This window comes from Camarhynchus parvulus, chromosome 1A, assembly GCF_901933205.1.
Source record: "Camarhynchus parvulus chromosome 1A, STF_HiC, whole genome shotgun sequence".
NCBI classification, from domain to species: domain Eukaryota; kingdom Metazoa; phylum Chordata; class Aves; order Passeriformes; family Thraupidae; genus Camarhynchus; species Camarhynchus parvulus.
This window is the reverse complement of record NC_044586.1, coordinates 23994541-24020034: the sequence shown is the minus strand read 5'-3', so window position 1 is coordinate 24020034 and position 25494 is coordinate 23994541. Positions and strand designations below refer to the sequence as shown.

Below are 25494 nucleotides of genomic sequence, written 5' to 3'. Positions count from 1 at the left end.
GGGCCGTCTGTAGCAGCTGGAGGGTGACACAAAGCCCTCACCCCGCTCTCGCTGAGCCCGCGGCCCCCTCCACCAGCTCTCATGGGAAAGCATAGCAGGGTTTCACGGAAGTTTTTGCGTGCATCTCGATTTTGTGGCTTGTGAGAAACCCTCCTTTGTAATCTGTAGTGCAGAGTCCGAGCAGATGAGGCAGGAGATGAAAGTTTCTCTCTCAGAGGTTTCTACAGCCTGCCTTTCTGTGGGGAGAGAGAGGGCTTGAGCCTTGTTTTCATCGGCTCTCAGCCACAAATTAGAGGTGTGGATGCATTTGCACTTTGAATGCTTTTTGGTGGCAAATTTTGTTGTTGTTTGGCTTATTGTGTGATCTGCAGCCTTTCCCTTCCCGTTGTGCTTCTGGCTGAAAATTCCTGTGCTGTGTGACACCGAGAGGGGGCATCTCTGACCTGAGGGTCTGTCTGAAGCCACTTCTGGAGAGCAACCAGCCAGGGGAAGAGAGCGAGATCAGTGGCAGCTCTGACACAGCAGAGACCATGGAAGTCAGCTTGGCTGGGGTTGGCAGCTTTTCCCTCTACTGCTGTTGCCTCCAGCAGCACAAGCAGCAAGGTGTGCTTGTAGGAACCCATGTGGATTCTGTTTCCAAAGGTGGTGGGATCCGTCTGCCACAAAGCTGTCAGCACAGGAGGTGCCCTTCATAATCAAAAGACTTGCACAGGAAAACAGGTAGCATTAGAAATAGTTGCTGATTTTTAACTCTGAGTGCAAAGGTTATCCCAGGTATTAGGCCTTAGGTCAAAACAAAGTGAACACAAATCAAAAAGCTTTTGATTTTGAAAAAGGCAATAAAGCATCATTAAGTTAAAAAAAGCAATTGAGGATTTTTGTGAGGCCTTTCCCTCTTTCTGGATATGAGCCAATATGCTTTATCCTGGAGTAGCACAAATGAGAAAGGGTCTGCAGAAAGGATTTAACTCACATACATAGTGCCTGTGTTCAGTCTATAGGAGAACTAAGGTTTGTCATCTCCATCTGTGGCATGGCTTTGAAAATTTCCACAGTTTTGTGGTTTTTTTAAGAAACCCAACAGAAAGTTTTAAACTGTTATCACCTCAAAAGCATTCCTTTTTCATGGCTAGCTCAGGCCTGCATGTTGCTGGTGCTCAGGGACACCTCATTCAGAGCTGCAGGTGCTGGGTCATGCAGCTATTCCCAGGGAACCTGGGATTCAGCAGTTTTAGGAAGCTGCTGCTTCTGTGCAGGTGGGGAAGCTGCGTATGTCAAGGAGCTTGCTGTTTTGCCATCAGAAGGAAAGAAGCAGGCACCAGCACATCCTGGGGTGCTTCCTTACCACTCACCTGCTACATGGCACTGTGATGTCTTTCAGCAGCAACTTGGACTTTTGGTCAGCTTAAAAATCACAAAAATACTTTCCTTCTCAGTTTCTCTTGCAGCCACCATCTTTGATCCTTCCTCCTTCCTGTGGATACCTCCTGAGTAAAAGAGCGTGAGTACTTTTGTTGACACAAAAACACAATTACAAATGAGCACAGAAAATTAGGCTTGTTATGTGCAGTTGCTGTGAGAGTGTAGGAAGTACTGTTGGCAAAAGTAACCTGCAGATCATTTGGTATGGAGCTCCAAAGGTAACTGACAAACTGAAAGCCCAGTAGTATGGTCTTGCATGAACTTCCATAATTTCTAATTTCCATTTCACTCCATATGCTCCACCATTTCTAATTCATCTGTGAGCACAACTGTGCCAATATTTCAAATAAAAAATTATTTGGGGGTTTTCTATTCCTACAGAGATACAAAATACACATTCTGAGTTCCAATGCACATTTGGATTTGTGAAGCATAAACTATCATTGGGAGCATCACACTAAAATCAAATATAAACAACCCCCCCATTTCACTGTCATAGTACACACAGCAATCTTCTATTTGCAGCACACTAAGAAAAACTTCTAAATGCTGACTTTTATTCAAGCCATTGTTTATCCTGACAGAGAAGGGGTTTTTTTGATAAAACCATGAAAAATTCTTAATGAGAACTTGACGCTGCATTATATATGAAAATAATAAACTCTGTACTCTAGCAAGCATACTGTTCTCTCAGAAATTATGAACAGAGGGTTTAGATCATCAAAACTGTATGTTTGAATATTTTCAGTTTAGTGTGTTAATATCATCTGATATTAATGATTAATGAGTGAAAAGATAGAGAATTATTGCTGAAACCTGAAATCTGACTTTCCTATGAGGAGACAGAATCACCCAAGGTTATTCTGTCTGCTCCTGAGAGCCACGAGCATTGGATTAGCCAGATTGGCTTCCCTTTTTCTTATTTTATTCATAAATGACTAAATTGAGGACCTAACTATGAAAAAGCAGCATCCCTGACTATCCTTCCAAGGCATGGAAACAGCAGCAAAATGCTTCCAGTGAAAAACTCCCTCTGCCAGAAGAAAAAGATCCTAGCTAGACACTTCCTGGAACCAGAGAGAGTCTTCAGGTTAGTCTTCCACTCTTTATCTATTTTAATCTGTATTTGAGATCATTAGCAACATATATCTTTGATTTGTAATCATTCTGGTATCAGTAGGTGATATCATAGGTATCACCTATGTAATCATTCTGGCTCATTAATGCCCTTTGCACCAGGATTTGTAGATTCTTTATCACAAGTGAGTAAACAGCTCCAATAAACACATTATACAAGTGAGGAAATGGAGCCAGCAGCCAGCTGAGTGCTGCTCTCTAAGGCACAACCACTTAGGTTTAGGCTTGTGCTTCAGGTTAGGCTTTTGAAAACCACAAGCCCAGACCTTCAGGGATGTTTCAACTCCAAAATGCATGCAAAGTGGAGTACTTCATGTCATCTCATTACATTTGATTACAATCACTTCATTTCAGAATTTTGTTTTATTTCTTTACATTGAATTTAGTTTTAAGTCTACCATACTCAGATTGTTTCACTTTCTTCTCTGATTTCAAGATGTCAATGAGTAGAAATTCAGCAAGGTTTGGTCCATTTCCATGCATTTTGTGTCATCCCAGACCATTTTATTGTTTTCACTTTGTTTCAGAATTCTCTCTTTTTTAGCATTTCATTTCATCCCTTTCTTCTCCTGTCCATTCATGTCATTCCCTGATTTCAGGATTTCAATCAGTATCATTTTCAATTAGTATAATTTTGGCAAGTTTTGCTTCTTACACTGCACCTCATGTCCCAAAATTAGGAAAAAAAGTCAAGAAAGAGACAGGAGAAGAAATTGAAGGAATGAAATGCTAAGAAAAGAGAGAAAATTCTGAAACAAATGGAAAGCAGTAAAAGTGACTGGGATGACCTGAAGTGCATGGAAATGGAGTGAAGCTTCCCCATTAGATCCTCATTGAAACCTTGAAACCAGAGAACAAAGTCTAACAAACACCCTGGATAGGAGATATGATGAAATAAAACTTTTCCTTTTCTGTACAGTGGTGCTACCTCCAAAGCACAGTTAATACATCCCATTAAACTATGCAGCCAATGTCTGGTAGCTAGGCCACAGTCCTAACAGATGGAAGCTCTAGTTTGATTCCCCATCATGCTGAGGAATTCTTACAACTCTCTATTCTGACTTGGGGGAAGGAAGGTCCACTATCTACTCAGACTTTCTAGAGAATGTGGGGCAGAGCCTCTTCTTTCTATGTTCTTTTCAAAAAGCAATAGGTGTTATCAAACCTCACAAGGTTCTTACATCAGCCTCCATTTCACTCATGGTCTGAAACTTCCTAACATAGTCAGCCCCTCTGAAGAGTGCAATAAAGTGAAGTCTAGTCTCTAGACATTGAACAGACCAAGTATGAAATAATTATCAAAATTACTGTGTCCCTATTAACATTCACAGTATTTGGAATCTGAGACAGTAAAAAGCAAAAGAATTAAAGTACAGTGGAGAACCAAGTACATGCTTACCTGGTAAGCAGATCATCAGTTATGCCTCCAGACTTACTTAGAACTTTTGATCTCTGCACCCAAATTCCATTCTGGGCTTCTACTGGACCTGCCTCAAGACATGTCATGTAACATTCCTTTGTTTATTCACATGGATACAGAAAGGCAGATGCTACTTCATTCTCAAACTGCAATGTTTTCTAAAATGAAATTAGTGTATTAAGCCACTTTGAGGCAAGACAGACTCCCTATATTTATATTACACTTCAGGTTATACTTAGGAAAACAATATCTTAAAAGCAGAGTGTCATTACTTCTACTATATAAAGCACTGAGTAAACAGCAAAACTAAAAGAATTTAACTGGAAGCTAGTCTCAAGTATTTGCTTGAAGAGTTTAAACAGAAGAACGATTTATTTAATAACAGCTTTACTGGAAACAATTTTTTTCAGCATTGCTAAGCAGTGATGCCTTCCATTTGAAGATGGACATTTAAATCACCCATATAATCTAATGTTTGGAGAAATGTAGTTACATTTACCATTTTGGTATCTGAGTGCAAAGAAAATCCTAAACCCAGGAAAATTATCTGACACAACATCCACTCTCTGCTGTCCATGTTCCCAGAAATGTATCTGGTAGAAATATCTGCCTTTTTCCATCTTCTGCATGTTGAGTTCATGAACATTGCTGTGGGAAAGTTAGTGCTGGGACACATCGTGCTCTTTCCTTACAAAATACTCATATTGAAAGCAGGTATTCAATATTTCCCAGACAGTTATGAGAAAGTCCAGCTCTGTGCCCTGGCAAGCCCATGTTGTTCTCCTGGCAGCTTCAGAACCCTTAAGCAGAAGAATCATACAGGGTGACATTCATGGAATAGGAAATGATGTCTGCCAGGCTAATTGAAGCCATAGAAAGCACAGAAAAAATAATCTTAAAATGCATTCTGTATTGATCCAGGTCTCAGAGAAAGTGTGTTCCAACAGCAATCTGCTGGTTTGCAAAACAAGTTTTCTATTGCTGTCTGCAGTACATGTATTTGTAGGCTTCATATACAAATTCATAGATAGGAAAGCTGTTAAAAGTTTACTATATTTGGGTACTAAATGGCACAATTGAAACATGCACAAATCACAACCAGGGCATCTCCAACTCAAGAAGTTTAGGAAAAATATAAGCAAATGAAATTATTAACTGGGTAGTGCCATAGCTCAGTGTCACAGGGCAAATCAATGGCAGAAATTAAACCAAGATGATTTTGTCTGGCTGGCTTCCAAACCATGGATTTAATGACACCATTCTTTCCAAAGGTGTCTGTGGATCTCAATCTCACACTTTAGAAAAGTAGGATGAGTTTTTCTGTGTGGACTTAAATGTATCTCTTATGGAAAAGAAATAATAACAGGGTTGTAGCCAGTAGCTGTTTCCAAAATTCCCCAGGATGCTCTCATTACAGCGAAGAAAAACCCCAAGGTATCAGTATTAAACCAAAAATGAAAAGAATAGCAAGATATTCACAGCTCCTGAGAAGCTCAAAAAGCAGAAAACCAAAAGCAGCAGCTGAGAGAAATCAACAGCCTATGGTATCGGGGGCGTGAGCCATGTTTTTCTGACACTTTCACAAGAGAATGTGAGTCAAGGCAACTGCTGCCAGTCATTTTCCAAATGAGCAGGCATCTTCTCAGAGCTCAGACACATCACAGAGGTTTAATGGAATCTTCAGGAGGCGTTTTGGACCCCTGTTGGAACCACAACCTGTGCAAAGCAGCCCCTTGATTCATTACCTCCCCAGTGCTGAGTTTAGAAATTGCACGTGCTGAGCTCTGTTTGGCTAACTCAGATTGAAGTAACAGTGGGAACAGTTTAGCCTGTGGGAGAACTGAATTTGGCCATTAAAGCCAAGCCAGCTTGCTCTGATCTCTGCTTAACCCCTGTTAACATGACGAGGATGCTGTGGTTAGGGCCCATAAGCACAGCTTTGGGCTTGCTGAGCCATTGCTGGGCAGCGTTACATGTACATGTGAGCCCAGTCCTGGATCATCTCAAGCTCTGTGAAATGTCAAGTCAAATAAAGCCATTCTGCTCTTTTCATTTTCATTTTTCAGTCCTCACTGTCCAAGGCTTTTCTAGGGGTGACTTCATCTCAGTGGCTGCTTTATTCATCCAGATGTTGATGTTTGCAGCAACTGCACAGCTCACTCTGACAAACTGCTCACAGCATCACTGGAGCTCGTCTCTTTGACATCTTCCAGCACCAGCACAGTGTTGACTCTCTGAGGTGAAAGATGGGGCCTGAGACATGCGTTGCTTTTGGCACCAAGTTCAGAGTCATTGCTCTTTCAGGGCAAGGGACGTGTCTGAGGATGGGATGGCATGAGGGGTAACAGCATGGGCAGGGATGGGTGAAAGAAGTAAAGTTCAACTACAACTCACTTTGGTGATAAGCAAACTGGTGCGATTGATATAGGAAAAAGGGTAGGAAGCCATGTGGAATTTAAGGAAGAAAAGCCTGAAGAACAGATTTCTTTGCAATGTGGGAAGGCTGGCAGTAAGTCATAGTAACAGTAACTATGAAAGACTTGGCTATTTCAGTTCTGCTGACTGCTTTATTATGAACAAGCTGTTAGCACAGTCCATCTTAAGGCTGTAGAAGTACTTCTAATGTTTAAAATCCCCGTCTGAAGGCCAAGAAAGTCACAATGAACCAGCTGAGACTGAAATTTCCAGAGTTGGGGTTGTGCTTCAGGCTAAATTTGTTTGGGAACATTCAGCCAAAAGTTTGTTCATGCCTTTCTAACGGCTGACATCATTCTTAGAAATCCATTGTTTATCTGACTTTCTCCTAACCCATTAGAAAAATTTCTGGAGCTATTTTCCTGTCTCAGTTGAATGCTTTGAAGCATTGCAGGCAAAATTTGGCAGGAGGCAGCTTTCTGTTAGGAAGACACATTGCAGCAGCTCTCTAAAACTGTGCTCACATTTGGCTCCGCTACAAGCACTTGAAAACCCATTTTGTGTGCACCTGAGAGAGATCTCAGTTCTTCATCTAAAGTTCCCCTGAGATGTCCGAGTGGAGCAGGTGCTGGTTATTGCCGGCTGCCAGGGGCTGCTAAGGGCAAATGATGAGTGTGAGGCTCCTCTCTGCCATGCACCCCGTGCCCCTTCCAGCACCAAAATGGTCAGGGGGAAGCCATCTGAGTGAAGGCATAACAGGCAAAAGAGACATTGTGTGCTGAAAATGGAGGTGGAGGAAGGATCAAAAAAAGTCTGGAACTGGGTAGGAGACCATGGGTATTTTTGCCTTAGAAGAGGCCACCAAAGAGGAAAGGTTTCTGGGATCTCCACCAGCCCTAGCTCTGCTGTAGCCTGGGAGATGGATAGCCAGGGAATGAGAGCAGCTTCACACTAACCAATGTTGTTGCAAGAGGCTTTGCTTCTCCAGAAGGAAAAATTGCTGAGGTTTGTGTCCATCCACATCTGAGGTGTTAGGGGGAAAGCAGTCGGCCTGCTGGGAATTGGACAAAAAATTTCTGAAAGCTCACGGAAATATTCATGCTCTGTGACCAGGGCTTCCTGGTTGGCTCCAGACTTGAAGCAAAGAGGGAAGGAGGGAAGAAGGAGCATCTCTTTGGCCATTGGAAGGGTTTCACCCCACCGTTGTGGAGAGAGAAGTATGTGGTGCTGGGTAATTACTGAAACAGCAGTTTTTGTAACCAGGCGCTAATCTGTGACCTCCATTTCCAGGCTGCCAAAGCTGTGATCCCGCAGGAAGATCTGCAGAAGCGGCTTGCAGCCTCAGCTGGGAGCTGGGCATGTGCTGTGAACAGCTGTGTGTGGAACTTCTAGACGTGTACTCTCGATTCCCACCCTTAGAAGGTCATTTGCCTCCATTGGTGGCATCTCTGAGGGATGCTTTGGGGACAAATGACTACCTGCTCCACACCCATGCAGACACTGATGGTCACTGTGGAAAAGCCCATCTAAACCACCTTTATGGGCAGGGTGTGAACAGCAGGTGGCAAAATAGACTTTGAAGACAAAAGCTGCAATTAAAACCAGATTAATAAGTGATCCTCATCCACTCTGCGCACTGAACAAAGGCAGAGCCCTTCAAAATGGAAATATTGCATATAAATATAATGAAATATGATCTTATGGACAATATGGTCAAAAAGGCTCAACTAAAATTGCATAAAATTTTTTAAATGGCAACTCCTGAATTATCTTGCTTCTGGATGCTTTGTTTTGCAAGATTAATAAGTTTTTTCTTAAAGCTGCCTTTCTGTTTGTATTTCAGTGCCTCCACTCAAAGACTGGTGATGTCTGCATGCAACTTCTCTAATTCCACTTAACTCTTCTCTAAATTGACTGTGCTCAAAGACATGCAGCCAACACAGCAGGCCAGCAGTTAGGTAAAATTAATATGTATGGATTTGGAGGGTTTTTTCCCTGACTTGAAAATTGCTCAAAATATTGCTTTATTGAAAAGAAATGCAAATCAACATCTCTCATTCTTCAGAAGAATAATTATCCTTTTCTCTCTGTCAGAAAGTGATTTGTTGTCTATTGTTTCTTTGCTGGCTTTGAAAACTGTTCTTTTGCAATGATGAAGCTATAGCACTTGTTCCACTCCTTTGCAGGCCTGGCCATCCATGCTACTAGCCAAAAGTGGAGGAGCTGTCAAGTTTGCAGGAAAGGATCATTTACCAAGTGACCTTTTGGAAAGATGTCAATTGGGAAGTCAGTGTCAGTGTAGGGTTTTTTTCCTTAAGCTCATGCATTTCTCAGGTTGCAGCGTTGTCACTTTATGTCAAGGCTGAGCCACAGGAAGCAGAGTAGCTGGAGAGTTCCTATTCTGATGGCCTTCCATCAGAAGGGTGATGTTCATTGGAATTAAATCCACTTCCTGAATTCTGATCAACTATCCCTGTTAGAGCCCACAGGTGAATGATGGGAGTCCAACAGCCTTTGGCTCTAGCCAGAATAAACAAAACTGAGAGGACCTAGGTGAATATTTTTCAGCTGAAGTTCATAAAGATCAGGCTCAAACTAAAGCGAAACAGGCAAGGTAACATCCTTTTACTGGTGGTGTGATGAGGAAATGTCCACTGACATTCCTGGGGCCACATTTCCCATCCTTCCTCTGTCATCTGAGTGCATGCGTCATGAAACTCAATGTGGGACGACGCCCTTGATGACCTTTTCTCATTCAGCCATCTCCTGCTCCAGCCAGCCCACTGAGTAGGGAACTGCTGCAGCTCTGTCTCCTGAGACCTCACACTAGAGCTGCCTGAAATGTGGAGAGTACTCAAAAGCCAACAACTCCCAGGCTACACTGCAAACAGAGTTCAGCTCTGGCAGCTCTCCCAGGCCAGACTTGCCAGGAGTGCTCTCTGTCCCATCACCCATTATAACCTAAACTTTATCAGCCCCAGTATAAACACCTAAGGGACGTCACTGGTGATCATCCACCAGCTGGACTCTGTACTGTTGATCCCACTTCTTTCAGCCCAACAATCTGAACAATCATCCACCCACTTTATCAGCTACCCTGCCAGTCTGCCTATCATGTACCATTTAGCCAAAAGGGTACTTTAGAAAATGGTGTTAAAGGCTTTGCAGTGTCCCGGAAATAAATGAGACACACTGATCTCATGCTTTGAGGAGGTTGCCCTCCAAGAACAACCAGCTCTCCTGGGCCCCTTCACTCTCCAGGGCAGTTCCCTTTGGGATTCTGTCAAGGAGATCCCCGGATGAAATGAAGCAGCTCTCGTGCAAGTAATGGCAGTAATGCTGTTTGTACTGCTGATTTCTTGCAGGATTTAGTATTTCACAGTTTCATGGTTGTTGCAGGCAAATTCATCGTTGACCATCATGTCCTGAACCACTTCTTCCTATTTTGTGAACAGCAAACCCAGCACAGCATCTCCTTCTGTTGTCTTTTCAATCAGCTGTGCCATGAAGCTGTCTTGAGCACACTCAAGAAACGCCCCAGACTGTGCCCGACCTTCAGTTAAAGCACACTGTGAGTTAGCCCTAAGGCCTGTGATTGTGTGGGATGGCTCTATTGACTTTCTCTCCTTTCCCAAGAAGTCTGTAGTGAGTGCCTGGCCCAGCACTGTCCACAGTGCTTTGCCACCTTCTCCTTGTCCACAGGCATCCAGATGGCCCATCACCTCTCCCATGGCCAAGTTCTGGGCACTCCTCTGCACAGCACACAACCACTCCTCACTGTTTCCAGCCTGTCCTTCCTGAAGGCACTGTGCCCATTGAGGCATCTCTCCAGGTGTGTGATCTACCCTGGCATGTCTCGGTAACTCAAAAGAAATCACAATTCTGCAGTTGTGTGGGAGCTGGTAATCACCCCAGTTGTTTCCCATTCTACATGTTTGTTTAAAAGTACTTGAGAACAACCCTACACCCTGAGTGATAATGCTTTCAAAACAGGATTCTGCTGTGGAGACTCCAGCAAGGTACGGTCAGAACACAGACAATGAGCATGGAGGTGCCTCCCCTGGCAGGGCATTGGAGGCCCTGGCTGCACACCATTGCTGCCTGCACAGCATTTGCAGGTGCATTGCCCTGCAGCCTGAGCTCTCCATCACTGCTGCAGCAACTGTTCCATTAGGAGGCTTTCCTCTGATCACACTGAGATCATAGATCAAGCTGTGATGGGTTTACCCCTTCCTTTTGTCTAGAGCTGACTGTCCTAAGAGCAAGGCTTATTGATCTCCAATGGCAGGAATGCCAGGAGCACACAGCTGTGCTCTTTAGGAAATACTTTGACTAACTCCATAACTGTGTTGGCATTACTACTGCCCCAAAGGCTGGACATTGGAGGCACCTTGTAATACACGTGACTTCTTCCTTGCAGCTGAGCTGTGTTCTACAGAAGCTGAGGTCATTGTGCTGACTGACATTTGGAGTTTGATAAAAATTTTTATTCCTAGAAACATAAATTATTTTTAAAATATCAGGGGACTGTTCTAAGCTAATTGCTGTAGTAAGTGCTTTCTGTAAGGGCATGTTTGATCTAACCTGAACTTTCTCAAGTTCCAATGGAACCTCTCCTCAGCCTGCAAACAGAAACCTGTATGATCTGCGTTTAGGAGCTGCTTCTTCCTTGACTTGCCTGTACTAAGCAGGTGACACACATTTAAACAACCTTTTTACAGATTGCCCCATGAGAATGCAGCAAGACTGGTTGCTTGTGTACTTCTCCTTGTTGTGAGAGAAGGCACCCCAACAGCCAGGGCTCAGCCAGTCCTGCCCCACTGAGGGCATTGTTAGCACCGGCTGGCACTTTCAGCAGCAACAGAGGTCTCTAAGCTCTGGCCTTGGAGAAAGAAGAGGGGGAGGAGGAGGGAGGACCCTCATCACCAGTCCCCTAAGGCTGAACCGAGCAGAGGAGGAGCTTGGAGGCAGAGCCAAAGTTCATATTTAAAGGCCAGCAAGTGCAGGGAGAGAGGAGAGCAGAAAAAGGCAGTGTGGGGAAGAGGAGGAAGCAAGGAGAAAGGAGCAGCTGTCAGGACTGAAGAAAGTGGGAGAGGGGAAGAGAAAAGGCAAAAGGGGGTAGCGACACTCTCGGGTCAAGAAGTACAAGGAGTAGACAGGCTACAAAATGGCATTGCTCCTGTGGCTGGGGTCCCAGCTGTCATCCATCTGGAGCAACATCTCTATACTGGGAGTCTTTCTTATAGTGTTTACTTTACTGCTTGACTTCATGAAGCGCAGAAAGACGTGGAGCCGTTACCCGCCGGGCCCAGCCTCGCTGCCGTTCATCGGGACCATGTTCTCCATTGACTTCCGCAACCCCCACCGCTCCTTCGGCCAGGTGAGTGGCAGCCCCTGAGCAAAACCCTCCACATACAAAACAATCCACCGTGGGCCCAGGAGGGCTGGGTCACACCCTGGCATCAGCTACAGGTACATAACATGGAGAACAGGAATTTTCCTTTCCCCTGAAGTTGCTAGAGAGAGCTTTAATACTAACTAGCAAAAAAAGGTAAAGGAATGTAAAAGTATGCACATAGGATGATAAACATGGCTGGAAACAGTGGCTAAACAGATAACGAGGAATAAAATGGGTGTTTTGGCAAGTTATGTAACAAGAAACGAGCCTATGACCAAAGAAAAAGTTCAAGGGAAGGCCGCCTTTAATATTGAAGCACTCAGTGAGTCTGACTCCCAGAGACAGCTTTCAATGACCCTCTAGGACCATGAAAGGACTTCGAGTGGGAGGCAGATGCGTGCAGATAAGTCCTAGGAAAAGTGATATCTATGTAGTAGCTGGGAAGCATGCTGCTCTGCATATGTATGATCATGGTGCAATAAATACCCTGTTGTAAAGGGTAAAAACATGACACTCATTCTATTAGAGGAGCCCAGTGCTACAGTAAAGCATATCTGCTTTCTAATACTTCAAATTATGTTGGAACGTTTATTTTTGGCCAACTTCAGTATCACTACCCTCTCCAAAGTCCAGGATGAAGAAAGTCACTGCTCAAGGACACTGACCTGGCCCACACAGACCAACGCTTCCCAATCTCTGTCTCCCCATCTCTGTAAGAGCTCAGTGGGAGACCATTGCTGAGCCCCCAGTGATAGAGTTTGCTGTAGAGCTGGCTACCAAACTGACCTGTGGGCAGGCCTGGAGGCAAAGGAGCAGGGAGTTGTGCAAAGAAGGGAAGACAAACAAATATCTGTGGGCTGGGAATGTGGCTGCAGGAATGGCAGGCTTCCCTGAGAGTTACTGAAGCAGGCCTGCAGGCATGTGACAGTTTCAGTTCAAGAGACCAGCTTGTGGGATTTGCCCCTGCAGCAATGCCCAAAATCTCAGTAGGTTCCTATTTAAAGTCAGGGTTTAGCTTTTCTCAAAGGGAAAGCAGGGCTTTCACAGCCTGCAGCAGATAAACCATGGCTGTTTTGTGCTTCAGTTTGCAAACTCTAAAGGCCTCTTTTTTAGGACAGCACTGTCCAAAACCTGCCAAGTGGAGAAACTAAATTTAGCATTTGTATGATTTGCTTGCATGTAGTCCAAAAGCTTCCTATTTTCAAATCATATCACTTCAGGGTCATACTAACCACAATCTTGACCAGTAATCATTTTTAATTATGTATTTCTAGTGCCAGTGAAGTGCTAATTCCCTTTGCAACCCTACTGCAAATACAGTATTAAGTACTTCAATTCCTTGCAATGCTATAGCGCAGAAATCAAGAATCTTAGCTCTTAAACAAAGAAAAAAAGACAGGAAAAAAAAAGTAGAAGCAAACCGGGGGGTGTTACTACTCTTGCACTACCTTTAAACAATGTGCTTCTGAGCTTTGCTCAGTGTTCCTGACTAGCAAGGGAGCTTTGACCTGCCTGGCCAGGAGTCCGTGTCCCGTTAAAGGGCTTGTCTGCCTGGAGAAGGCTTTGCTCCATGGCCAGCTCCCATGGAGAGTGTATGGCTGACAGAATTACCTGTGCAGCCATCCTGATTCAGCTTTATGAGGCTCACTCATCACAGCAGATGTAGGGTTCCAGTTACCAGTCGTACTAGATGTGTACACTCCTCTTAGGGAGAAAGTTGACCTGGAACTCCAGTGTGGCATTGCCTTTCCCAACCATGTTTCTGGAAACCTGGCTCTGGGTAGATCTTTAGGTACAAATGCAACTTTAAATGGAAATTATGTATCACCTTATTATCAATATTTCCTTCAGCAGAAGTAGACTAACTCAGAACTTAATTGGTCTTTCAGATCAAAATAAAGAGAATTATTAGGAAATAATTCATTATTGAGCATGCAGTCTTTAAAAATTCCCACAAAGGTTCTTGACAAAATTAAAAGTACTTGCACAATGTTCATGACAACAGTTTGGCCAGGACAGGTGTGTTCTAAATTTTTCGACTTACAGGGCATTGATCCCTGCTACAGCTGCTGCTTAGCACTGTTTGGAGTTGTTGCATTGCAAAGTTCAGGGTCAAAGATCAGCTGAAATCCCTGAAGAAAAGTACCTCAAAGTTCACTCAGTAGTAAATGCCCTAAAGAAAGATATGGTGGTATTTCTGATGTTACACTCAGCTCATTTTCAGGAACGTGAAGTGACTGCTGGAGCCTGGGCTAGCTCTTGGAACTCCAGTGCCACACCAGGAGTGGGGAGCTGCCTTGGTACAGGGATTTACCAGAGGCAGAACCTTTAGAGCCACTTGCTCTAAGGTGCCATTACACAGCCCAGGTTTAAGTGGTTAAAGTGGCAGAGAAGGTTTGGGAATCAAGGGCTGGGTTGCCTTGACAGTCAGGGAAACAGGTGGAACAAGGGGTGAGGAATGGCATGAGGGACAGCTTTGAGGGAGGGTAACACTAACTCGGGGAGAACATGGGGGTACAGCAGAACAAACCACTTAACAAAGAATCAATAAAATAAATTCAAACCACAACAGACATGCTTTTTTATCTTGGTAGCTCCAGAAGAAGTTTGGAAACATCTTCAGTCTCCAGAACTGCTGGACCAACGTGGTAGTGCTGAATGGGTATAAAACAGTGAAGGAAGCCCTGGTCCACAAATCAGACGACTTTGCTGACCGGCCCCACTTTGCAATATATGAACACATGGGCTATGGAAAGAATTGTGAAGGCAAGTCCCATGACAATGGACATTCCTTGATGGCACTAGCAAGAGAAGGATTGGGTAGAGGCAAGATTTTCTCAGTGCAGTGCACCTTTGTGTGTCCTGCTGGTCAATCTCCTTGCATGTCTGGCACCCTTTGGTGGTGATAAACTTGGATTTGATTAAATGGGGGCTCCCCTTCCTGGCTGTAGTACAGCTCCAGCAAGCAAACACTTCTTCAGCTGTGTAAGGACACTATAAATGGTACAACCTTTCTGCCAGCTCCCAACAGCCACAAATTTGTGCTTATGGTGCTTATGTAAGACAAAATGCTTATGGGAAATGGTACATGCAAGTTGTGGTGACTTTCATTCAAGACAGAGTATTTTCCTGCATCCTGCCCACATCACATCCTCAGCTCCTGTGTGGTGGCACATGCTGCTACCCAGTTCACACAAGCTATGGAATCAAGGCTGAATGTTTTGGAGAGGTGATTCCTTTATCCATAGCAGCCCTTGTTGCTCCCATTGAATCCCCCTGCACCTTTCCCAGCCATGCACAAGCTTTAGAATGTCCAGTGATCCATTTCTGAATTGCTGCACAAGGTCAGACTGTTCCATCTGTCCATACAGACCTGTACCTCAGACTCACAATTGCTGTTCTCTAGCAACATTCTCTTGAAGTACAAACCACATATCTGACATTTCTTGCTCATCTATGATTCCAGGGATTGTTGTAGCAAGATACGGGCACGTCTGGAAGGAGCTAAGGAGATTCACACTCTCTACGCTGAGGAACTTTGGGATGGGAAAGAAATCCCTGGAGGAGCGAGTGGTAGAGGAAGCTGGATTTCTTTGTTCTGAAATTGAGTCTGAAGAAGGTTTGTGACATCCACAATGATGGGGAAATCACAGAAAAAGGCAATACAGTGATGCAGGGAGAAGTAATGCTACAGCCACCCCTGTTTGCATGCAGTGCTCTCTTCCCATGCAAATGCAGTGTTCCTAGTCTATGATGAAGTTTAGTGGAACATACTGATATTATCACATGCAATGAAAGTGCAGCTGAGAGTTCACAGCCTTTCATCCAGACACAGAACAAAGTGTTACCTGTCAAGTCACAGAACAGCCCCACAGCTCAGTTTTTCTTGGGAGTTTTCTTCTTTAAACATAGAGCAACTAAATATTAGTAAGAATGAGATTATTTCACTTCCTAGTGTGATGCTTTGAGTGGTTTGGCAGCTTTTTCTCCTGGTGTTATCAAAGTGGAATTTGTGTACTCTCACTGCTGACAGATGAGGTCCAGCAGTTTGGTGTTGCTTAGCTTCATGGCTTGGTCTCCATTTCCATTTTCAGGTAAATCTTTTGATATACATGTTCGCTTAAACAATGCCGTCTGCAACATGATCTGCAATATTGTCTTTGGAGACCGCTTTGACTATGGTGATGAGACATTCAAGAAGCTATCACGGTTATTTCAAAATTCCTTGGATGAAGAAACTGGATTCCTGCCTCAGGTAAACCACAAGCTGTAAGAAGCTGCCCTCTATTTCTTGAAAGAACTGTATTTTCATAATTTTTCTTTTTTTTACATCATGTAATATCCCCTCTCTCTTTCTTTGTCCCCTCTTTGGTTCTCACACCCCAGCTTCTTAACGTGGTGCCCATTTTGGTGCGGATCCCTGGAGTGGCACAGAAGCTTTTCCGAGCACAAAGGGAGTTAATGGACTTCATAGATGTGGCCATAGATAAGCATAGGAAGACCCGGGACCCTGCTTACACTCGAGATGTCACAGATGTGTTTCTAAAGGAAATGGAGAAGGTAGGGTGATACTAGCAGACTCTCCAGGATCAGGAGTAGTTTCTCTGCCAGTTCAAGCTTGTGAAGCTGACTTTCCTCCTAGGGCTGCACAAAACCTCTTACCAGCTAACTTCCTGCTTTTTCATTCCATGTTGTATCCTGGGAAGAAAGGTATTCTTCATGCTGAAACCTCTTTTATTGTCTTAGGACACCATGTTATCTGCTGATGTTCTTGTTTCTGTTTTCTGTCTTCCTACTTCCTTTAGAATCTAGGAACTTCCTTCTTTCCAGCCTACAAAAATATGAAGGCTTCTAAAAGGCAATAATTGAGAATTTGATATATGTCCTAAGTTTGCACCAGGGAACAAGTCAGCATGCAAGATTCTGTGTAATGTCAGTGCCTCAATGACTGATGCCTCAAGATCAGTCAAAAACTGGAGCAACAGATTGACTTTTTGGAATCATTGCCCCATTGCAGCCTGCCTTTAAACCAAGATGTGATTTGAAACCAGTGTCTCCTTTGGGATATATATATATATATTTGAATTGCTTGCTAAGAACTCATTTGCTAGATCTCAGAGGAAGGCCTAAATCTGAACTTCACTGAAATTAAAAGGAGTCTTTCCTTGAATCCAGTCAGGCACAAAGTCAGTATAAAATCAAAGATATTTGGGTCAGCCTGTCTATCTGCCATATGTTTCTGCACATGGATTCACTACATTTCAAGTGCCAGATGAGCAATATTACCAAATTCTGCTTGCAAATCACTTTGCCCATCCAAGTCCTCAGACTGGACTGCTGCTCTGCATTTCAAACCTTGCCATGCTGTGGGGGTCGGCCACCTCCAGCACATGGGCAGAGCAACGTGACCCATGTTATTCTGCACTGAGCAGTATAGTCTGGGGGTGGGTGCTGCCTCTTGTCACAACTCTCTTCTTTTCACTAACATCACCTGATAGCCTGTCTGATAAATCCCTCTCCTGAGTTAACTTGGGTCAAGTCTGTCCCAAACTCCCTTGTCTGAGATCTTTTATTGGAATAACAGTTGAGTCTTAAATGCATTATTAATTGCTATCCATATTACAACAGCATCTAAATATACAGAATAACTTAACAGAAGCTAGTCCCTAGGAAAGGGAAGTATAAAGAGGATTAGAAAAGACAAGCAGATGAACTCCTGCAGAGAGCTTGTCATATCTCATATGCTAACAAATTTGAGCTCAATTAGCATTTGGATGAGAGACCAGTTTTGCTGGAAGTGGTGTTGCAGATTTAGTAGGAAGCAATAATCCTTTAACCTGATAGCCCTGATCCTTGGGGGTTTTTTTTCCAATTGTAAGAGAACACCAGAGCAGGAGCAGTGAGAATCTGTAATGCATAGCTAGAGATAACCCCCTTAAAATAATGCTGATTTTGCATTTGCCATATCAATGCAGCCTGCTCTCTACTCTGTGGCTTTTATCATCTGATCAAACCTGAATAACTGTGCTCCACCTCCTCTGGGGGATATCTTTTGTAACATCTTACAGTGAGTGGCAACAGCCTGCTGCCTGAGCTGAAGGCACAAGGTGTTTACTTCTGTCCTGAAGGCAGGAGTAGCATTCTTCTCTGAGTATATTGGAGGTGGTTGAGGACCTTCAAACACAGGAGGTTACAAAGTCTATCATTCATGCTCAGAGTGTTGCTTGTGCTGTGCTCTGCTCTTCCAATAAAAAGCAGGAACACATGCTAAAAAATGGATCCAGTGCTTCTCAGCACTTCTCTGGACAATGATCTTCTTCCCCAGCAAATACTGCAACTCCAATCACCTACTTTTTTGCTTTCCACAGGGTAAGGCAGCTGAAGAGAATGGTTTCCACTATAACAACCTTCGTCTGGTGACCCTGGACTTGTTTACAGCTGGTTCTGAGACCACCTCCACGCAGTCTCCGGTGGGCATTGCTGTACATGCTTCTCCACCCAGAAATACAGAGTAAGTCAGAAACATACCTACAGAAATGTAGCCTCTTCCTTTCAAAACTCATTTTCCCCCAAGGATACGCAATGAAGAACAGCTTTGGTGATTGTTGGTCTAGCAGAAACACAGGAGAAACACTTCCCAAACAGCTGTTCAGGCAGGGGGTAGCCATTATAAAAACTGAAGTTTGAAAGGCAAGTTTGCTCTCGCCTTCATTTTGAGGGCTTCACCTGGGGACTGGCTGTGGTCAGCGTACCCTCTTCCAGTATTTGGAATAGATGGTGATTGGTTTAAATTCTCTAATGCTGCTTGTCCAAGCTGCATAGAGGAGGCGTACGGCAGCATACCAAGTGGCAAGGCCTTGATAAGGATGCTCTGAGCAAAGAACAATTAGACACAGTCACCGATCAACTGAAAAATGCCTTTCTGTCTCTAACGGCTTGTCCTGTTCTCACACAGTGCTTACAATCTCCTGCAGCCAGTCTTCCTTCAGCTTTTACCAGTTGCATCTGGTCCACTAAGGGTCCTCTAACTCTTTATCTCTTCTGCTTTCAGGTAAGGTCCAGGCAGAGATTGATAAAGTGATTGGCAGAGAGAGACCCCCCAGCATGATGGACCAAGCAAGCCTGCCTTACACTAATGCTGTGATCCATGAAGTGCAACGCTGTGGGGATGTTGTTCCTGTTGCGCTACCTCACATGACATACCGGGACACTGAGTTGCAAGGCTTCTTTATTCCCAAGGTGACCATGACCACATAAGCAATACAGCAACCTCTCCTTGTGCAGCTGCCAGGCACAGGGTGGGGATGATCCCATCCAACCCTGCAGCATTGCACTTCCAGCCCCAATTAGAGTCACTGTTGAGCACTAAAATAGGACACTTTGAAATGCTAAGTTCAGGCAGACAGTCACATCTGTGTTCTAGGCTCACACTTGTTGTATGGGAACACAACTGCAGTGGCAGCTCCGTGCAAAGGTTTCCTTTCCTCCCAATGATCCATGATATTCACTGCCTGTCAGAAGCAGCCTAACAGACTCTCTGGAGGCACTGAACACCAGCTTACTGGCTTTCCTGAGATGCCAGTAGTTAAATTCTAATCTCTGAAGCTACTCAGATCCATTTGGCATTCAGACCAGCTCCTTTGTGACAAGCAGCTGCCCTGGCAGCAGTGGCAGAATTTAAGCCTGGGATATTTTTGTAATTTTTTTGTAGCCATGTGGTATCTCCTCTGATTTAGAACCTTGACATGTGAAACAGGAAAGCTCTGCAATATTCCATGGTCCCTGCAAAAGTTGGGCTTTGAAGTCTGTCAGTCAGCCTTTTCTCTGCAGCTATAAAACAAGTCCAGGAGGATCTGAGAAGCAGAGACTGTTTCCACTGTGTAACCATAAAATTGGCATGTGCACACTACAGCCTTTGTAAGGCTACAAATTACAAAAGTTCAGGTGCTTCAGAGTGTAGGGCAGGCACCAAATGCCATTGGAAAAGGGCCCTGCTTTGCCTCTGTTTCAAATAAGATGCAGAAGTGGAAATGGGTGCTATTAGTTGGTAGTCAGGGACTAAAGAGGAACCAACACTGTTCTGTTGTGCCAAGATAATGCTGCTGTTCTCACTTAAGTTGTTTCCTCTTGAGTGCAGGGGACAACAATCATCACCAACTTGTCTTCAGTGCTGAAGGATGAGACAGTCTGGGAGAAACCAAACGAGTTTTACCCTGAACACTTCCTGGATGCAAAGGGGCAGTTTGTGAAACCAGAGGCCTTCCTGCCCTTCTCAGCAGGTAAATCTGAGGGCAGGATCCAGCCGCAGGTCAGAAGCACAGCTGGAGGGTGATCGGCTCCCCCTGCTGCAATTCCAGCATCGATTATTGCCCTCTCTGACAGACACTTCCTCTTCTCTCTCTTGCAGGTCGCCGTGCCTGTCCGGGAGAACAGCTGGCCAGGATGGAGCTCTTTCTCTTCTTTACCACTCTCCTGCAGAAATTCACTTTTGTGCTCCCTGAGGACCAGCCCAGGCCACAGGAGGACGGTCACTTTGCACTCATCAACTCTCCACACCCATTCCTGCTGCGAGCTCTCCCAAGATAGGTGCACACCACTCCCCTTTCACTGACCGACCACCACCGCCCAAACTCTGTCAGGAACATTGCAGGTCTAGGCAGAACCATGCCACGTTCAATCTCAAGCCTGTGCAGAAGGCCACAGCTGTGTAAAGTAAGGATCTAGGCCAGTATCTTGTTGAGCTTAATTCTAGTTGTGCTTCTTGAATCAGACAAGAGAGCTTCAGCTTCAACAAGGTGACATTACAATGTAGTTTCAGAGTAGTGCTTCTGGAAAATCTTACCATCCAGGGCATTCATGTCCCCTTCATTCCTTCCTGTTTATTACACACTTCTGTGTGTTGAACAAATATTGCACTGTCTTCATTTCCAGCCTCAAAGAAAGTAAGTTTCAATCCTGACACAGCCCTTATGTCACACTATGTCTCCAGTAGGAGTAAATACCAAGGAGTACATAAATAATCCAGATGGTGTTTTTGACACAGAACAAGGTCATTTGTGAAATACAGAAATGTTGATGAATATATTTAAAGAGAAATCCTGGTGTTTAGATTTATTATCTCCTCCAATTAAAACTTTTTTTTGGGCATTACATAAAGTCAGCTCTTGGGCTGGTTTGGAACTCACCTTGGGATGGAGTTAAGACTATTTGAAACTGTATGGCCATAGATTTCAGAGCTGCCTCTCTTTTCCTTCCTGCAATATCCCTGACGAATTGTTTGCAAGATATAAAGATATGTTGATTTTTAAATTAGCAGTAGTTCCTTTACCATATCTAAAGAGACAGTAGCACAAAGTAGTCTCTATGTATAATCGCCACTTAAAAAAAAATCTGAAATGGAGTGCACGTGTGCAGTAGTAATTTTGTGTAATAGTAATTTTGGAAGCTATGAAAGTTATAGAATTATGCAAATACTTCCTAACATAATTAAGATTTGAACTTCAGCAGGAACTGCACATTTGCACGTTTATGCTTTTCATTGAGAAAATAACTTGAAAGAATAAAAGTGATGTGAAATCTTTCTCGCCCCGCCTCTTTGTGGTTGCCTCAGTCCTGCTGTGCTCCTGCCTCAGATACTCACCTGAGATTTCTCTCCTCACACCCAGCACCTGCGCCTTTCACGATCATTTCAGTGTTACTTCTCTGGTCTGTTCAGCAACACCGAATTGATGTGTTCGGATTTATAGGGGCCAGCACATAGCCCGGTGTGTTTAAAGGGAACTTAACTTTGGAGCGGTCCCGGCACTCCCTTATTTGGATAAAACATGGGTATAGCTAAAGTAGGGAGTGTCTTTTCCAGCATGCAAGAGTGACTGAGAGAAAGTCCACTTGCCTGACCAGCAAGCCGATCGCGGCGTTGCGGGGCAAAGGGAGCAAACGTTTCGCTCCGAAGCACAGCCCCAGCCCTGCCCTGAGGGAGGAGCGGGCTCTGAGGGGCGGGGCGGACCCACGGCCTCGGGAGGCGGGACCCGGTGTGGGCCCGCCCAGCAGCTGCTCCGCCCCTTGCAGCACAGTGATTGGGTGATTGGCGTTTCTTTCGACCAATCGAATAGGAGGTTGCCGGCCCGGAAGGCTAGAGTGGCAGCTCAGCCGGCCAATAGGAGAAATTGCCCTGCCCTGTGCGTTCCCGCGGGCAGCGGGGAAGGTGGCAGTGGCATCAAGATGGCGGTGGCGGGCAAGGGAGCGGTGTCGGCCGCCGTGAAGCCGATCTTCAGCCGGGACCTGGGCGAGGCGAAGCGGCGCGTCAGGGAGCTGTACCGGGCCTGGTACCGCGAGGTGCCCAACACGGGTGGGTGAGGGATGCGGGGCCTGCCGCGCGAGCTCAAGGTCAGAACGGCCTTAGTGACATTGGTGATGCCGGACGAGTGACAGTGTAGCGATTTTTAGGGTTGAGTTGCGCGTTGCCGGTGGAACAAGTGCAGAGCAATGTGGATGACCACAGTAGGTGTTGTGTTTCCCTTAGTACACCTGTACCAGCTGGACATCACGGTGAAACAGGGGCGGAACAAGGTGCGGGAGATGTTCATGAAGAACGCCCACGTTACGGATCCACGCGTGATAGACATGCTGGTTATTAAGGTACACACAGTTACTTCTGATTTGTTGACCCTGCAGAGAATGTGGCTGATGGTGGTGAATGTGATGGAGGAGAAGAACAAGTTTGTACCAGCCTGTCTATGGAGTGGTTGTCTCTTGCAGTTGGATTGGTAATATCTGTGTCAGCAAACCTGTTGATAAGGGATCAGGTGGCTTTAGAATTCAGCAAGTGTATGTCAAGCAAAGCGACAATTGAAATACTAAGTTTGTTCCTTTTTTTTTGTTGTTTGCTTGCTCGCCCTTTTTTTAGCAACAACAATCAAAGGGAAAATAGGTGCTGCTCACTAGTTTACTATTAAAAATGAACTTTCTGCCCTCTACAGTACTTCATTGGATTGGAAAATCGTTTTCTTCACTGATTCTGAAACATATATTACAATGTCAGTACTTGGTGGGAAGCTGGTTTTGGGTGGCAGAACACTCCAGCTCTGTAACACACCTGGTGGTGTTACAGGCCTGAGAGACCTATCTGCTTCAAAGCAATAATCAGCACCTCAGGCTTCAGAATGTGTCTGAGCAACAGTAACTCACTTCTGCAGTTCTAATGCATTAGAAAGCTTCCAAACAATGACTGCCATGCTCACCTGTTTTGTTTCTTGCCTTTCAAGACAATTACTCTGTCTTTACATTATGAAAAAATCTGGAAACAAAATCTTAGATAGTATGCTAGGTGACAATTCCAGGCAGGCTAATTTTGCTCTGTGCCACCATCCAATAAAACCAGTAGAGAAGAACGAAATGGTGAAGAAGTTGCATGTCTCAGTGGAGTGATACTGGTGCAAAGCACTTGGCAGCAGGTAATTTAATTTTACAGCTGAAGTGTTGCTGTTCACCCAAATTCAGTATAGGTGCTCAAAAGTTAGCAATGTTGTGTAGAATTTTATGGGAAGTGCGGGTCAGGAGAGAAACAAAGCAGGTTTTAAGAAGGGGACAGAGTCTCTTGCCTCTTTCACAGGGCTGGGAAGCTGTGCTGCAGAGAAGTCCATGTAAGTCCCAAGGCAGGAACAGTATATTTGTGTCACAGTGCAGGTGATGCATGCAGGCTGTAGGAGTACAGAACTGTTGATGCAGCTATTATTTTTGTAGGTGTTTTTAAGTTCACACAAATAACTTTCACAGTATTGCGTGGTTAGACTTGGGCTCTAACTGCCAACTAGTCTAAAATTCTTTTGTGTGTGTACAGGGGAAAATGGAGCTTCAAGAAACCATTCATGTCTGGAAGCAGAGGACTCACGTCATGAGGTACTTCCACGAGACGGAAACCCCGCAACCTAAAGACTTTTTGTCCAAATTCTATGCGGGCCACAATCCCTGAGGAACTGACTCTGTGTCTTCCTGCCTTATATTACAAATAAAGTTCTATACAATAGAAAAAAAAATCCATACCAAGAGATTCTCTAGCATCTTAGGAGCCTAATGACTAGGTGAATCCAGAGCATATGCAAGTGATTATGATCTGTTTGAAGAGCTGTCATTTCCTAGTGTGGATGGCATTCATCCCATCGCTTGCCCTGGGGTGTCTGCTGAATAACCACAACACAGCCTGGCTGCTGGTCTTTGTGCTTAGCCTCAGTCCCATCTGTAGATTTTAGCTCTGTGAGGAAAAGGGCAGAAATGTTCTTGTGCTTGAGGGACATGTGTATTCATGCAGTGTCTTGCAATTTCATCCTATGACTTTGTTTTTTATTGGACATTACTCTCCTTCGTTTCTCACAGAGAAAATATCAAATCCAGTAAGCAGATAAATCCTTGTGCAATAAAACATCAGCAGGATCCATTTCTCTGCTGTAAAATGAAATTACCTGGAAAAAGGGGATTTGTACTGTTTTCTAGAATAGGAAGGCTCTGGAAGAGCTTCTGAAGCCTAGCAGAAGATGGTGTCCCACCATCACCTCATCCACTGAATCAGGAATTACTAGTTCCCTTTTAAGAGGGATAAGGAGAATTTATTCTCTCAGCAGAGAACAGGTTTTCAGCAAGTAACTGGGTGCTCTTCCAGATGTGCCCAGCACTGGATGTTTGAGTACACTCAAAATTCATTTTTCCAGCCTAAATAAACATCTTTTTAATCCTTTAAGTCCTGGGGCTTTCTTCCCCATGAGGACTGTAACACAGCACTCCTCAGGGATGCGTACATAGCTACCTTGGGGCTCCAGGGTTGGCATGTTTTTAAGGACAGGGTTGACAAAGCCAGGAGGGGCCCAGGAGGGACAAAGCAGTAAAAAGGATTTTGGCAGCATCTAAAACAGAAGTAGGTACATGTTTGTCTCCCAAGAGCAGATAAACTGGAACAACTGCTTCTCAGGTGGCTTTGGGTAAGGAGGGGCCAACTCAGATACCAAGTGACTCAAGAACCTGACAGCTGCCTTTAGCTGCAGCTCTTGGGGTTACTCAGATTACAGGCTCCCTCTTCTCTCAGTAGCCATGCTGGAGAGTTACTGAGCAAACATTAAAAGCTGTGCCAAAGAATAAGGGAACAAATGTGGTGTTGGAACTATACACTGCTCCCAATTCAACAGCAACACCAATAAGGAAGGAAGAAGTGCGCAGTCAAGAGGCCAGACCTAATGACCAGAAACCATGAGACACTGGGGCAATGCTGGCTTAAGAAAAATAAATAATTGACCAATCTCTCAAGGTTTCATTTTGAGAGAACAGCTGGTCTGCTGTGACTAAAGATACTCTTCCTGTGCCATAATAGCAAAGAAGACCTTTTAAGTCTACGATGCAAGGATTTAAGTGCAATAGCAAACACTTTTATGAAAAGAGGAGTTGAAGTTCATACAGTGAAGAAAACAAATACCTTAGGGCTCTTTCAGAAGGAAGTACTGAACTACCTAGGAAATATTAGATACCTGGAGCCAGCATTCAGAGATGAAATGCTATAAAACACATGAACAAATTCATTTGCAACTTGTGATCTCAACCTTTTACCAAAGCCACTCAAGAGTTTTCACTCTGTGATGATAATACTGTCTTTCATCTTCAGTGAGGTGAAGTTCATGACACAGTCCCCATCAGGTATAGCTGCTAGGTTGTGGAACAG

The 25494-nt window shown here is 44.4% G+C and overlaps 2 protein-coding genes across 2 annotated transcripts; both read left to right on the top strand.

Moving 5' to 3' along the window:
• The first annotated feature begins 11561 nt into the window (after positions 1-11561).
• Positions 11562-20378, top strand: LOC115910044 (cytochrome P450 2D14). Its single transcript, XM_030959835.1, is given in 10 exon segments — positions 11562-11774; positions 14387-14558; positions 15259-15411; positions 15887-16047; positions 16179-16352; positions 18161-18253; positions 18255-18303; positions 18844-19031; positions 19930-20071; positions 20200-20378. Coding segments are annotated over 10 exon segments (1524 nt in total).
• Positions 20379-21958: 1580 nt separating this feature from the next.
• NDUFA6 (NADH:ubiquinone oxidoreductase subunit A6) lies at positions 21959-24525 on the top strand. The gene is made up of 3 exons (XM_030959970.1): positions 21959-22140; positions 22315-22430; positions 23632-24525. Exons 1-3 carry the CDS (start codon positions 22014-22016, stop codon positions 23761-23763), a joined length of 375 nt encoding a protein of 124 aa, XP_030815830.1. The 5' UTR covers positions 21959-22013; the 3' UTR covers positions 23764-24525.
• Positions 24526-25494: the final 969 nt, after the last annotated feature.